At 43.6% G+C, this 14,942-nt stretch overlaps 1 protein-coding gene across 2 annotated transcripts in view; it reads left to right on the forward strand.

Annotated features, from left to right (window-relative positions):
* Positions 1-11,385: 11,385 nt before the first annotated feature.
* Positions 11,386-14,942, forward strand: part of LOC142560132 (retinoblastoma-like protein 1) — a 119,007-nt gene continuing 115,450 nt past the window's right edge. Inside the window, exons 1-3 of one of the 2 annotated variants that reach the window (XM_075671976.1) lie at positions 11,386-11,837; positions 12,819-12,955; positions 14,278-14,490. In XM_075671976.1, coding sequence (XP_075528091.1) covers positions 11,700-11,837; positions 12,819-12,955; positions 14,278-14,490 — 488 coding nt within the window. In that variant the 5' untranslated portion in view covers positions 11,386-11,699. The remainder of the gene's footprint in view (positions 11,838-12,818; positions 12,956-14,277; positions 14,491-14,942) is intronic. The other variant, XM_075671986.1, reaches the window with a different exon arrangement.

Below are 14,942 nucleotides of genomic sequence, written 5' to 3' on the forward strand. Positions count from 1 at the left end.
CTGAACTGCCCCGCGGCCGACAGAAGGAGGGGAATGAAACGAGAGATAACAAAGTGTAATACTGCAAAAGGAGAAAAACGCACGTTGTTGCAGAAATCAACGGATACAATCATAAATAAGTTTACACCATTTGGGTTGTATCTTGTCCCACAACAATAATCGCTATCTGTCTTGTCCGCATTTCCTTTCTTTAACGCTGCCAGCCCAGTACCTCCAAGTCACGAAAGGCTCGCGCGTTATCAGCGTGACACAGCATTCTCGACAGAAAAGTAGCGAAAATTTTGAAATCGTACTATAGAATGGCGGAGCACGAGCAGCAACTGACCGGCTGTGGAACAGCCACTGTCGACTGTTTTTCCGAGTACCGAGTGATGCCCAGCCTAAAATCCGTAGATCGGCTTTTGCCAAGTAGCCGAAAGGAACGTGGAAAATGAGTTAGGCACTGAAAAAAAAAGGGAAACGTGCCAGTAATGCGTTCCAGCTGTAATTTACGTGCTGTTTTGTCGCAGACGGTGAGAGCCGTGAAACTGCGTAGTCGTAGTGCGGATGCCTATAGTTCGCGAGAGAACAGCGCACGTGCGCATCTTTGTATATGCAGATCGTTATTGCAGATGTTTCGATGAGTCGCTCGTACGTAGTACAATTCAGGAGTGTGCCTGCAGCTTTGTATATGAAGTGTGTTATTGCAGATGTTTGCAACGGTCACTCGCCCGTGGTACAATTCAGAACTGTGCTTGAACACTCGCGTGCAAGCGGTGTAAACGTATTTTCGTACTTAGTAAACAGTGCGCATAGCTCTTCCCTGTCCTTGCTCGCCGTCCTCAGGCCCTCCCCTTGCCATCTTCTCCCTATCCCTTTTATTTCTGCCGGCCGCAGCTTGTGTACGCAAAACCTCAGATAGCAACTGCCACGGCCGGCGGCGTCTTTTACTTTCGTTTTGTACTGTAATAAAACCACTACCGAATCTCCTGTATGTTGCTGTTTAAATATTCAATAACAGCTCAACTACGCGATCTTAAGTAGGATGTCGCACTGCGTGGTTACGTGTCATTCGCGCTCAGGAACGAACATATATACGATCACAAAGCCAAATTTGCCGTTCATTGCCAAATTTGGTTAGCGCTATTCAGGCTGATGCTGGGCCTTTCGGAACGTGCATTGCGCCAGTAGTTGTGATATATGTGTCTTTAATATGCGTATATCATTGTCTTGAGGCGAACAATGAAACATTGCAGCAGCAGGCAGCAAGAAGCGTCCGGGAAGGTACGCTGACTTCCAGCAAACAGCGACAGATATACAGAAGTCACCTTCGCTGAAAATCTGCACAAGCAAGAAAACAAGCGTGCTAGCGCCGTCGAACTCAACAGCTGGACTGGCCCAGGAAGAACATGGCGGACGGAAGCAGCTCCAGCCAGAAGTGAGCGCTGCTCAATAAAGTGCATCGGTGCATGGCGGCGCAAACTTTAGCTTTTAAAGCTCATAAAGGAACTTTAGCCCAGCCGAGTGCCCAGCCGAGCGACGCCCAAAGCCGGAGGCTTGAAATGCCCTCGAAATTCAAGGCATACTGTAGCAATCCAGTCGTTGATCACCGTGTCCCAGTCCACTAACACGCACAGCATTCGCGCCGGTTTGGAGCATGCATTTGACATATATCGATGGAGTTCACGTTGATTCCAGCATCTATAGCTTCCGAGCGTCTATTCCCACATGCTGGTTGGGCGGTAATTGAAAGAAGGTGTCGGTTTCACCCAAGGACCCAGCCAATTGACATTCCTTCGTTCTATAAAGAAGAGCACGTGGCTTAAAATCCTAAACCAGTAATTTTCTTTTCCCCTGTGCATATTGCAATTTCTAGCATGTTTTAGTGTGACTTCACCTTTTACTTTTGCCATTTTTTAACACACACACACACACACACACACACACACACACACACACACACACACACACACACACACATATATATATATATATATATATATATATATATATATATATATATATATATATATATATATATATATATATATATACGCGAGGGAGTTGATCCAGAAATAAGGTTTCCAAAGAGCTCCAGCCACACGGGAAGGTGCGAGGCGCAATCCGGCAACGCGGCTGCTGTTCCCGCACTCTCGATTCCCCCCGGCCGCGCTTTGCTGCGCCTCTCATTCTTGGCTCAGCAGCCGTCCGATATGGAGCTTCCCATAGTTGATCCCGCCAGATTCATTCCGTAATTCACTTTTTGCACGCCAAAAGGACTCCACCCGAGGATATTCATCGTCAGTTGACAGAGGTGTGTGGCGACATGTGTATGTCCGTTCAACACGTCCGAAAGTGCTGCAGGGAGTTTAGTGCCGGTTGGAAGGAAGTCCACGATGAAGAGCGGAGTGGAAAACCGTGAGTTTCAGAGGCGGTTATCGATATGGTCAAATGCGAAGTGCTTCAAAACAGGAGGATCACCGTCCGTGAACTTGTTGCTCAGATTCCTGGGACTTCTTACGGTGCAGTGGAAAGAGCTTTGCCAGAAAAATTGGGGTATCACAAGTGTTGTGCTCGATGGTTATCGCGACTATTGACACCGGACCACAAGGAGAAACGCCTTGACTATGCTCGCCAGTTTTTTCAAAAGTGTCAAGAAGATACGGAAGGATTGTTTGACTCCATTTTTACGGGAGACGAAACGTGGGTGTTTGATTTCACTCCCGAAACGAAACAAAAATCCTAACAGTGGCGTCATCCAGAGATACACCAGCCGCAAAGAAGTTCAAACAAACTCCTTCTGCCGGCAAAGTCACGGCCAGTGTTCTTTTGGGATAGTAAGGGGATACTACTGATCGATTTCATAGAACATGGAACAACAATCAACAATCAATCAGACAGTTATTGTGCAACACTAAGAAAACTCAGGCGAGCTATCCAGAACCGCCGGCGAGGACGACTGGCAGCCGGTGTAACGCTGCTTCACAACAACGCCTGACCTCACGTCTCCCGTCAAACCCAGGAACTTTTGATAAACTTTGGGTGAACTGTCATGCCCCACCCACCGTACAGTCCAGACCTTCCGGAGCGATGATGAATTCAAAGAATTAAGAGGGGAAACGCTTCCTCAACGGGTTGGCGGCGGAGTTCTACGACATTGGGATAGAGAAATTGGAGCACCGTCTACAAAAATGCGTAGAAAAATATGGCGATTATGTAGAAAAATAGAGCAGTTTCATCTTTCCAATGATGTAAATTTCAATGAGAATAAACAATGTTTATTTCTAAAATTGATGGGAACCTTATTTCTGGATCAACCCTCGTATACAACTATTCATGGCCCTCAGTCCCCAGCAGCTGCGGAGCACCTGACCAAGGCGGTGGTCAGACCTGTAACGCAGCAGAGGGTGCTAAGAATCTCTGGACCCGGACAGGCCGCCAATGGAAACTGACCCTGGCAACCTTTAACTGCCGAACTCTGTCGAGTGAGGATAGCTTAGCAGGAGTCTTTGAGAAACTATCAGATATTGTTTGGCATATCATAGGCCTTAGCGAAATCGGAAGAACTGGGGAGGCTTATACAGTGCTGACTAATGGTCATGTCCTCTGCTATATAGAGGTCTCCCAGATAAGAAGCCATAGGGGTAGGATTCCTAATCCATAATGACATAGCGGGCAATATTGCCGAATTCTACAGCATTAATGAGAGGGTAGCAGTAGTCGTAATCAAACTTAATAAAAGGTATATATTAAAGGTATAGTACAAGCCTACGCTCCAACATCCAGTCACGATGATGACGAAGCAGATCAGTTTTACGAAGATGTTGAATTAGCGATGAGAAAAGTGCAAACTCAGTATAGTGTAGTAATATGCGACTTCAATGCAAAATAGAAAAAAAAAAGGCTTGTGAACAAGCACTTGGCACTTGGCAAATATGGCATCGATTCTAGGAACGCTAGAGGAGAAATACTGATAGAATTCGCTGAAAGGAATAAGCTGAGAATAATGAACACCTTTTACAGTAAGCGTAGCAACAGAATCGTGGGTCTGGAAAAGCCCTAATGGTGAAACAAGAAATGAAATTGAATTCATACTTTCTGTCTATCCCAGCATAGTGCAGTATGTAGAAGCGATAGGTAGGCTAAAGTGCAGTGATCATAGGTTAGTGAGAGCTAGGATCCACCTCAAGAGAGAAAGAGTAACATTGCTCAAGAAGGAACAGGTCAACCTAGAGTCAGTAAGGTTAAAAGCAGACAAATTCAGGCTGGTGCTTGCAAACAAATATGCAGTCTTAGAACAGAGAGATGAAGATGAAATAGAAGTAATGAATGGAACCCTAACTAGACTGGCTTCAGAGGCAGCAATTGAAGTGGGAGGCAAGGCACCAAGGCAACCAGCAGACAAGCTCACCCAAGTAACAAAGGACCTAATAAAGAAACGACAAAGAATGAAAGTGTATAACTTAAGAGATAAGACAGAGTTCGCGGAACTGTCAAAACTGATCAACAACGCGAAAATAAGTGATATTCGAAAAAATAAAGTGAGAAAGACTGAAGAAGCCGTAAGAAATGGACGCAGCCGGAAATCAGTGAGAAGTAAACTTGGCATAGGACAAACCAAGATGTACGCACTAAAAAATAAGCAGGGTCGCAGCAGTCTCGAAGGTATAGTAAAGGTATATATCAGCAATCTCGAAGGTATAGTAAAAGAAGCGGAAGAATCCTATACTGACCTGTACAGTACACAGAGCACTAAGGAAAACTCCACTCGAAACAGTAATGCACAGGATGCAGAAACTCCTCCTATAACTAGCGATGAGGTTAGAAGGCCCTTGCAAGAGATGAAACGGCGAAAAGCGGTAGGAGAAGATGGAATAACAGTCGATTTAATCAAAGATAGAGGAGACATAACGCTTGAAAAATTGGCGGCTCTATATACGAAATGTCTATCGACTTCGAGGGACCCAGAAAACTGGAACAATGCAAACATTATAGTAATCCACAAAAAGGGAGACGTTAAAGAATTGAAAAATTATAGGCCCATTAGCTTACTCCCAGTATTATCTAAAATATTCCCCAAGATAACCTTCAATAGAATAAGGGCAACACTGGACTTTAGTCAACCAAGGGAGCAGGCAAGTTACCAGGAAGGTATATTCTACAATGGATCACATCCATGTCATCAATAAGGTAATCGAGAAATCCGCAGAGTACAATCAGCCTCTCTATATGGCTTTCACAAATTACGAAAAGGAATTTGATTCAGTAGAGATAACAACAGTCATAGAGGCATTATGTAATCAAGGAGTACAGACCGCTTACGTAAATATGTTGGAAAATATCTACAGAGATTCCACAGCTACGTTAATTATCCACAAGAAAAATAGGAAGATACCAAAAAAGAAAGGGATCAGACAAGGAGACAATCTCTCAGTGCTATTCACCACGTGCTTGGAAGAAATATTCAAGCTATTAAACTGGGAAGGCTTAGTAGTAAGGATCGACGGCGAATACCTCAGCAACCTCCGGTTTGCCGATGACACTGTTCTATTCAGCAACTCTGCAGACGAGTTACAACAAATGATTGAGGACCTTAACAGAGAGAGTGTAAGAGTGTGGTTGAAGATTAACATGCAGAAGACAAAGATAATGATGAATAACCGGGCAAGGGAACAAGAGTTCAGGATCGCCAGTCAGCCTCTAGAATTTGTGAAGAAGTGCGTTTATCTAGGTCAATTAATCACACAGAACCCTGATCATGAGAAGGAAATTCATAGAAGAATAAAAATGGGTTGGATCGCATACGGCAGACATTGTCAGCTCCTGACTGGAAGCATACCATTATCATTGAAAAGGATAGTGTATAATCAGTGCATTTTACCGGTGCTGACGTATGGGGCAGAGACTTTCAGACTGACGAAGAAGCATGACAACAAGTTAAGGACCGTGCAAAGAGCTATGGAACGCAGAATGCTGTGCATAACGTTGAGAGACAGAAAGAGAAAGGTTTGGATCAGAGAGCAAACGGGTATAGCCGATATTCTAATTGACATTAAGAGGAAAAAATGGAGCTGGGCAGGTCATGTAATGCATAGATTAAATAACCGTTCGACCATTAGGGTGACAGAATGGGTACCAAGAGAAGGGAAGCGCAGTAGAGGACGGCAGAAGAGTAGTTCGTGCGATGAAATTGGGGAATTCGCAGGTGCTATAGTTGGAATCGGTTGTCGCAAGACAATGGTAATTGAAGATCGCAGGGAGAAGCCTTCGTCCTGCAGTGGACATAAAATATGATGATGCTGTTGATGATGATTATATTTTTAATGGCCACCAGTACCAACTCTAATTAGTCTGACAAATTAAAGAGTATTCTTATCGAACTTTTCACACTTTTATTTCTAACTTGATTCCACCTCTCAGACATTAATATAGGGTCCTACAAAAGTAAATAACTGTGTTTCAACTTTTTAAAACGTGCCCGACAAAAATTTCAAGAAAAATAAATTATGGATTATTACGTGCCAAAACCACGATCTCATTATGACTTAGGCACGCTGTAGTGGAGGACTCCAAAATAATTTTGACCACCTGGGTTTCTTTAACGCGCAAAAATTTCGATTAATCAACTAATTAATGGAAAACACTAAATCGAAAGCGATTAATCAGTTAAAGGCTAAACCGCCGTGATTGTTCAGTGGCTATGGTGTTGGCCTGCTGAGCACGAAGTCGCGGGATCGAATCCCGACCATGGCGGCCGCATTTCGAAGGGGGCGAAATGCTAAAACACCCGTGGTGCTTAGATTTAGGTGCACGTTAAAGAACCCCAGGTTGTCGAAATTTCCGGAGTCCTCCACTACGGCGTGCCTCATAATCAGAAAGTGGTTTTGGCACGTAAAACCTCATAATTATTTTAATTGAAGGCTAAAATGATGAATGATTAATCGTAAACTGAATAAAGATTAATCGACCATCCCTAATAGATTCAAACTACACAATTGTGCAGAGGGAAATGAAATGCATGATCATCGCGAATAGAAGAAAGACCGCGATTCCCTAAACAGCCATCGAGGGCATTTTGCCTGGATGCAAATTCTTGGCATGTAACAAACGCCAGGCCAGACTTGAATACTGGCTCGCAGAATGCAATAGGTGTTTGCGTGTGTAATCGCTGCATAAAAGCTCGTACACATCCGTACACTTTTTTCATCGACGTCAAATTCCTTCGCCGCTGCTCGATTGGACTTGCGCATGCTCGACTATACACTGAGTTTGAACGATGCCGTGAAGGCTGTACGTCTTTTTACTGCCACCGCAACTGTTGTTGTGTTTTGCGAATCTACAATGTTGCGTATATAATGAAGAGTGCTTCGGTCCTTAAAAAATAAAACAATGTGTATTCCGTGCTCATATCTAGCCCGCGCACCGCCAAATTTCAACGTTTAAAGTTGTATATTGCGCGGAGATCAATATGGAGCTCTCCTGTTATTTATTTTTTTTTGCTTCGCCAAATTGTATTGATTCGCCAAATTAAAAAAAAGATTAAAAAAGAATTATCCGTGGCAGATAACACAATTCTAACCAATGGACTAAATTACTCGATGAGGCGGACATTACACGAGCAATCAAATGCGTAATTGACTGATTAGAACAAAAGCCCGCTAATTAAGTTTTACTAATTAATTTACAGCGCATATTGCAATTTACGAATTGTAACTAGTGGATTTGCTAATGATATGGGAACTAATTCTGAGGATGGCACCAGTTTCAAGATATGCGCCGTCAAATTTGCAGTAAAAGTTCGCTGTTGTTACATTTTTTAAAAGAAAACGCTGTTTTCTGTAGAATAAGTTATAAAACAGCCACAACACCGTCGGCCCTGAAGGGGCGATCGTACCGCATAACTGCATGGCTGAGCCCTCCACTGCCCTCCGGTATACAGACACCGCTAGAACAAGTGCATCCCTTTCGACGTCGCCTTTAGCCGCAACCAATTGCCGCGCGGGTCGGTCTGCCAGTGTACTGCGTCACCGAAAGCTGAGCCTGCGGGATAATGGGAAACATCTGGTGAACGGGGCTATCTGCATTCCCAGAGCAGTGACAATAAAGGACCAGGCTTATCCCGTTTATAATGCAAGTGAGCGCTGGGTGGCTGATGTGGCGACGGGCGCTCAGCTCCAGGCGACACAGCCACGATGCGGCTTTATTCGGTTGTAAGAAGAATTAAAGGAAAGCAAAACTCTGTAGGCAGCACCGTGAACGCCTAGACGACGGTTCGCTCCTGAACATCGAGGGACATCGAGGGATAACGAGGCAAAAAGTGGGCACAACAGGAGAGGTTGTACAGAGGGAAAAAGTCGCAAGAAGGAGAGTCTGGAGGCTGGAGATATCTATAAATATATCTCACTTCGTGATGACTGACATCTGCAGCGGCAAAGAGCCGTATTTGACGGCCAATAGCTGCTCATCTATATCTTTGAAGACTTTTGCGGCTGTTACTCACCGGGCCATCAGATATATATGCAGCCACATTCATCTCTTCGCTCTTATATTCGCCCTAAGTTGACGTTGGCCCACTCTGCTTTCTTGCTTTTTCGCTTCACGACTTCTTTATCCATCGTCGCGCGTCAACAGCTCTGATTTTAGAATATTTAGACAGCGTTAGATATGCTGCGTGATAGCCTGTCACGCATGGAGTTGCCCCCGAAACGTGTACGCAGACGCCACTGCTACCAGACACTGCGTAAGCTCGCGCATGTGTGTAACAAGTTGTGATACGAATAGCTCGAGTGGACGGCGGCTCCCCAATTCACATCTCCACTTATGTTCCTTATTCCACGATATTGCTGCAGTGGCACAAACGGCATGAGTTGGATCCCCATAACGAGCTTTCATACACACACACACGCTCAAGCGCTGCTTTTGAAGGCTCCCTAGATCCCCAGTGGCGGATCCTTCTACTACGAAATTTTTATTGCCCTCTCTGCCGTGACGTTCGCAAAATAAAAGTGAATTATTCGCAATATTTACAAAAGGCGCAGTAAGTTTCGTGCTCGCGACGCGACCGCGGTGCCGCATTTGTTTAGTTATACATTGACAAGTCACGTGTGTATGAGCTGTTCAGCCTCGACTACATCGAATGGTGCACAAGTGAGAAGGAGCGGTTGACCTTCGAATCATTTTATCCTCTAACAACCAACCTTTTTTCTGTCAACCTAAAGCTCTCTTATCCGTTCCGCTTTAGTATTTTAGCGGGCAGTTCGGTGCAGCGGAAATCGCAATTCAATTAATTTCCATTTCTGGCGTCCTCTCAGGAATCGGGTCCTACGGCTTCGTGCTTCTATGGAAATATCCGCCGTGGTTGCTTAGTGGCTTTGGTGTAGCGCTGCTAAGCACGAGGTCACGGGATGGAATCCCGGCCACGGCGGCCGCATTTCGATGAGGGCGAAATGCAAGAACACCCGTGTATTTAGATTTGGGTGCACGTTTAAGAACCCCAGGTAGTCAAAATTAACCGGGAGTCCCCCACTACGGCGCACCTCATAATCAGGTCGTGGTTCCGGCACGTAAAAAAAAAAAAAAAAGAAAAAAAAGAAAAAAAAAACATAATTTAATTTTTATATGGAAATACGGCGTGTGTATGTCCACAAAGGTCGGCCTGTTCGAGTAGCTTCTGATTGGCTTTGCTATCGCGTTGCTTTTACATTGCTTCCTGTTGCTATCGCAAGGATACTGGTCTGATCGACGGTTACGATGATACGGTCAAGGAACATATTGAGCACACTCACAGATACGATTAAGTCGTTGATAAGCCGACTAAGTGAAGAAAGGCACGACAGAGTAAATAAGATTAGAGCCTCCTGTCATTGAGGCTATTAGACACCCCCCCCCCCCCCCCAGTCCCTCCGCCGTTCTTGCCTCTTTTTATTTTTTTTATTTAGTAGTATTTGAGGAATCACTGCTACAATGTATATGAAACGAGCAAATTGTTGCATAAGCATCACTGTAAATTACAGAACGGAGGGCAAACTGAGTTATGCGCGACGTGTGTGCCGTGCATAGAGGCGCCATCTATTTATGTATACATATCTTTTTCTTTTCGGTTGCGTGTAGTTTGAATCACCCCGAACATTTCGCCTAAAAAAAAGATAAATTACAGCTCTACACAATACACTGTTCCAACTATACTTGCGTTTTTATATCATGCAACTATTTCTGATTACATTACAGTCAATTTCGTATGCTCGTGTTGATTCCGATATTGCCACCTGCGAACCAGTGACGCCACCAGAAATCTAATTGAAAAGAATGTACTGTGAAACAACACATGCACCTTGAACCTTCACAGCATTCGTGTAGAGAAAACAGGCAGTTCTTGTAGCTCACGTTGTACAAAAATATTTGCAGAAGTATCCGCAAACTTTATCGAGTTGTGGCCCAACTTATTTTGTATTTATAATGAACGCGAAAACGACCTCGAATTACGCATATGTACTATAGTTCTCGTCTCAAAGAGCTTTGAGGTCGCGATCCCATTACTGCGCGAGCACTTGATCTTATGCATGGGTTTTTCTTGTTGCACTGAACAATACATTTCACTTGTAGAACATTCCAACTTCACAGCAAAACTGATGCCAGCTGGAGGGTTCTGTAAATTTATAGGCTATTGTAACTTGTGATGTTCCAGAGGGCTTAAACCGAAAGTCTTCTGGTAAGTCTGTAAGCATGAAAAGGCTGTATACTGAAGGCAGTGCAATCAAAGGCGGGGGTACAAAGGAGGAGGGGTACTGTGCACGATGAGCATCCTCGCAAGGTTTTTAAACAATGCGGACCGATCCCGGAGGCAGAGTATTCGGCATGTGTGGGCAGATCTTTACAGTGCCATTAGGCTTTTCGTCGCGTGCGCTTTTTCCCTTATTTTAAAATCGGGAGCATAGTGTAGCGGAATACCTTTTCGTCACTCTATTCAGAAAAGCCACGCTACCTCTTGAATTTCAGAAGGATGTAACGGGAACGGTTGCATGATGTGAAAAACTTCTATACGAGCGAAAAAGACGCACATCGAAGTTGCCGTCACACGCCGCGCAATCACGACGCACATGGTGCGCACGACACAGCGCAAAGCAATGCGCAAACGCACACAACGGTGACTGTGGCGCCCCTTGTTGTCTGCATAAAATACACACACATTTGCCATTTTGCTCTACATAACGCTGCAATATTTTAGGATATCAGAGCACATAAATAAATTACGCGGCTTTTGACTCACTTAATTTAATTTTTGCGTTGTTTACTAGCTCACAAACATGTTCCTGGCCCTACCAACGCTGGCTCGACCGAAACGCTCGAAAGACACAAACGGCAGTGCTGTGGCGAGCGGAGTAATCGCGGTCCATTTCTTTTGATGAATGGGAGGCAGCAGTCTATAAAATAGCATACTCGTAGTAATTTTATGCAGCTATAGCGATAAAGTACAAGCCCAAACCAATATTTTTATTTGGTCCGTAGTTACTTCATTAGCTTAGAACCCGATTTTTCGTCTGCACAGTTTTCTTATGCGGAAGAAAGCTGTTGCTCGGCGAAGCGTTTCCCGCCAATTTGCCGGACTATATTTTTTTTCGCATGTGTGTGGGTGCATATGCATATCAGTGGTTGACTGTGAGTGTGGTCGTGTGTGTGTGTGTGGTTAGGTGATTTCGTGCTCGAACAAACCAACTTTAATCATGGGGCTCTCAAGTGAAGGTGATCAAGAGGTCAGAGCTTGTTTTCAGGAGGTTTGCTCCAGCCTGAACATGGATCGTCTCACGTCTGATCAAGCTTTGAACACGTACGAGAACATCAGCATGAACTACACTCTCGAGGTAAACCATCATTGACAAGCACTTGCTTCGCTTTCATTCAAGGCACTTGTCTTCACTTGCATGAGGGTTTATTCCTTTGACGATCAGGAAAGTGAACGAGTAACGCCGGTGCCGATCGTTGGTATTTCCCGATCTCTGAGCCAGTTTGAACATTTTGTTTTCGGGCCACTTCTTTACAAAACGGCAAGTTTTAAGAAGTATAATATTGTTGAAGGTGTCGGTTTTGACGGCGTTACGTTAACAGCGGCCGTCTGCGGTTTGGGAGCTACTGGCATAATAAGAGGCTCGATTGCGTTTTCGCCAGGCAGGGTTTTGCGTGATAACCATGTCAAACGCAGAGCACAGCGAATCAACAATGACGCCAATTTTCAAACTTCCTGATGATGTACTTAGTAGCAGAGTGTGTATTTGTTGGGCATTCATAACATACATAACGAGCTTTCTCTAGTATTTATTTGCTGCTGAACTTAATTCTTGCTTTGCGATGTCAACTGCGCTCGGTTTAGGCTTGGTGGCGGCGTCCTTTGCTTTTTGCATGTCGCCATATGATGTCCGTGACCGGCTTTTATTAATAGCATTCACACGGAACCAAATTATGAAGTAGAAATGGTGGTGTTTTGTAGTTCAAATGGTCCACAATATCTGCCAGCGTCGAATCGTTTAGGATCCGCTAGGCAGCCTGTCTTAGGAGGTGAACCTTGCGAAGTAAAGCAATGCTCACGGAATTAGCGTGCGTTATCCTAGGAAGCATGTTTGTGCGCACATTCATTAAAAGAAATAAATCGTCATTCAGTGCTTCTCGTTTCTATTCGATGCACCTATGTTCACGCTTGGCATATTCGAATGGTGTGCTTTATTCCATGCTGTCAACTAAAGGCTGTTGAAACGAACTTGTCGCCGTTTACGGTGTACTTGTACTTACTTTTTGAATTTTGATTGTATTTCATGTTTTGGTAGTTAACCAGAACATTTTTTTTTCAGGGCAACATGCGACATTGGATTGCTTGTGCGCTCTATGTTGAGTGCAGGAATGGGAACGTGCCCACAGTAGCCCACACATCACGCATCGAAGGCAACTGTGTCTCCCTTACCAGGTTGCTGTCAATATGCAGGATTAGGTTGGTCTTTTCAAACTTGAACGGTTGTATTTAATTGGCGTGATACTTTCTAGATTAATTTAAAGTCGGTGAGGACTAAGCTTGTGAATTAAACTTTTCGTTCAGTGTGATAAACTTGATGCTTGCATTATTTTTTTAGCAATCCTTATAATGTGTGAAGCAATGTCAAACTGGTACACACCCCCATACGATATATTTGAAAGTGCAGTTGATCTTCATGTCTAAAAGCAGACTTGGGGACCTAGTTGATTTGGAATATTGTTGATAAAGAGAGAAAATTCAGCTAGCAGGACAGAGCATGCCTTTGACCTTTTACTGTTCTGCCCTGTGTGCTGAATTACCACCGTACCTACGATATTACCTCCGTGTGACTATTGGTTGATGTTAATGAGCACTTGCAAAATGCAGTATACATTTAGTTTGAAAGTGCATCATGATTCTACTCCACTTAAGATGCCACATGAAGCACAAATGATCTGAAGTGCACCAAAAATTTGAATGCATGACATCACTGTCTAGTTTTTCTTTTTAGTATGGTTCATACAAACAAGTAAAAGCATTAACACCATGTTATAAAGTGCCAGTGTTTACAAAAGCAGAGTTTCACATAGAGACTAGGTAGAGAGAGCATAATCAGGGTTCTTGAACATCAATATGTATGTGGATGTGAAATGTGTGCAGGTGATGCAGCCCAGTCACGCATACTGGTGCTTTTAGCTGCATCTCCCGACACTGCTGTATGTATGCATACTGTGTGTCTATAATAAACATTTTAAAAAATGCACTGAAGTGCTCAGTGGCTGCATGTTTTGGGCAGGATGGGATTTGTCTCGTTTTACTGTATTTGGTGATTAAAGGTTGCTGCTTTGAAGCCATGGAAAGAGATTGTTTGGGTAATATTCAGCCTGTAACTAAATTTGAATTGACTAAAATTTCACTTGTATTCTGAACTGTATAACTACAAAACCTGGGAGAGTGCATTCATCTGATGGTATGGTCTCCAGAACAAAATTTCTGCAAAACAAATTTTTGCAGGGAAACATTTTACTTCTGCTGAGATGAAATCTTTGTCTTTAGTTGCATTAATTTGAGTAAATGACCCTTCCCCCCCCCCCCCCCACCAGAAGAAAAAGTGATCTTGCATTATTGCAAAACATGACATAGGGCAAAAAAGTCGGAAGCTGTTTTCTAGGCAAAATATCTGGTTAATGTGTAATGTAAGAAGAAGCCTTAAGGTCCTAATGATTCTATTGCCAGGAATGACTTATTTACAGTTCTATGTGACTTGTGTGGGTTTATAAATACCCTACTTTTTTTTTCAGTTTGCTTGATTTTTTTACGAAGATGAAAAAGTGGGCAGATATGGCCAATTTGAATGAACGGATGCGACAACGCATTGAAACTATCGAGAAGAGCTTCTGCGTCACTGCAAAAATCTATGAAAAATATGTCCAGATTTTTGCCACCATATTTAAGGAGCACCAAGGTGCTGCTCAGCGTCGTTCCATCAAGGCTGTGAAGCGGAGGGTTCACAGGTATCAATCTTTCTCTGAAAATTTATTTAATGCTTAGTTTTGCATATCTAAATCTTTTGTAACGATTTCTTTAAATTGCTTTGTGATGAATCAGTATTAGATAAAGAACTTTCTGTCAGATTTTCAGAACCTTTATCGAAGTTCTTTTCAGCCTGTGGCTGAAAGCAGACTAGAGTGTCAGTGTTGGGAGTAGTATAAGTAGTGAAATATTGGGGACGATGAATTTGAAAACATGTCATTTTGTGTGCCTGTGTGTGTGTGTATGTGCCTGTAAGGAAACAATTTCTGTGTTGTAATATTTGTGTTGCCCATGGCAAAGACTTCATCTACTGCTGGCACTAGCCAAATGATGGACAGCACAGCTTGGTGCCATGGCATGCTTGCGGTAACAGAATAGTCCATTTCCCTTTTCTTCAATACCTGTTGTGTTACTCCAATAGGCCGCTGGCTGT

This window comes from Dermacentor variabilis, chromosome 1 (assembly GCF_050947875.1).
Source record: "Dermacentor variabilis isolate Ectoservices chromosome 1, ASM5094787v1, whole genome shotgun sequence".
Classification (NCBI taxonomy): domain Eukaryota; kingdom Metazoa; phylum Arthropoda; class Arachnida; order Ixodida; family Ixodidae; genus Dermacentor; species Dermacentor variabilis.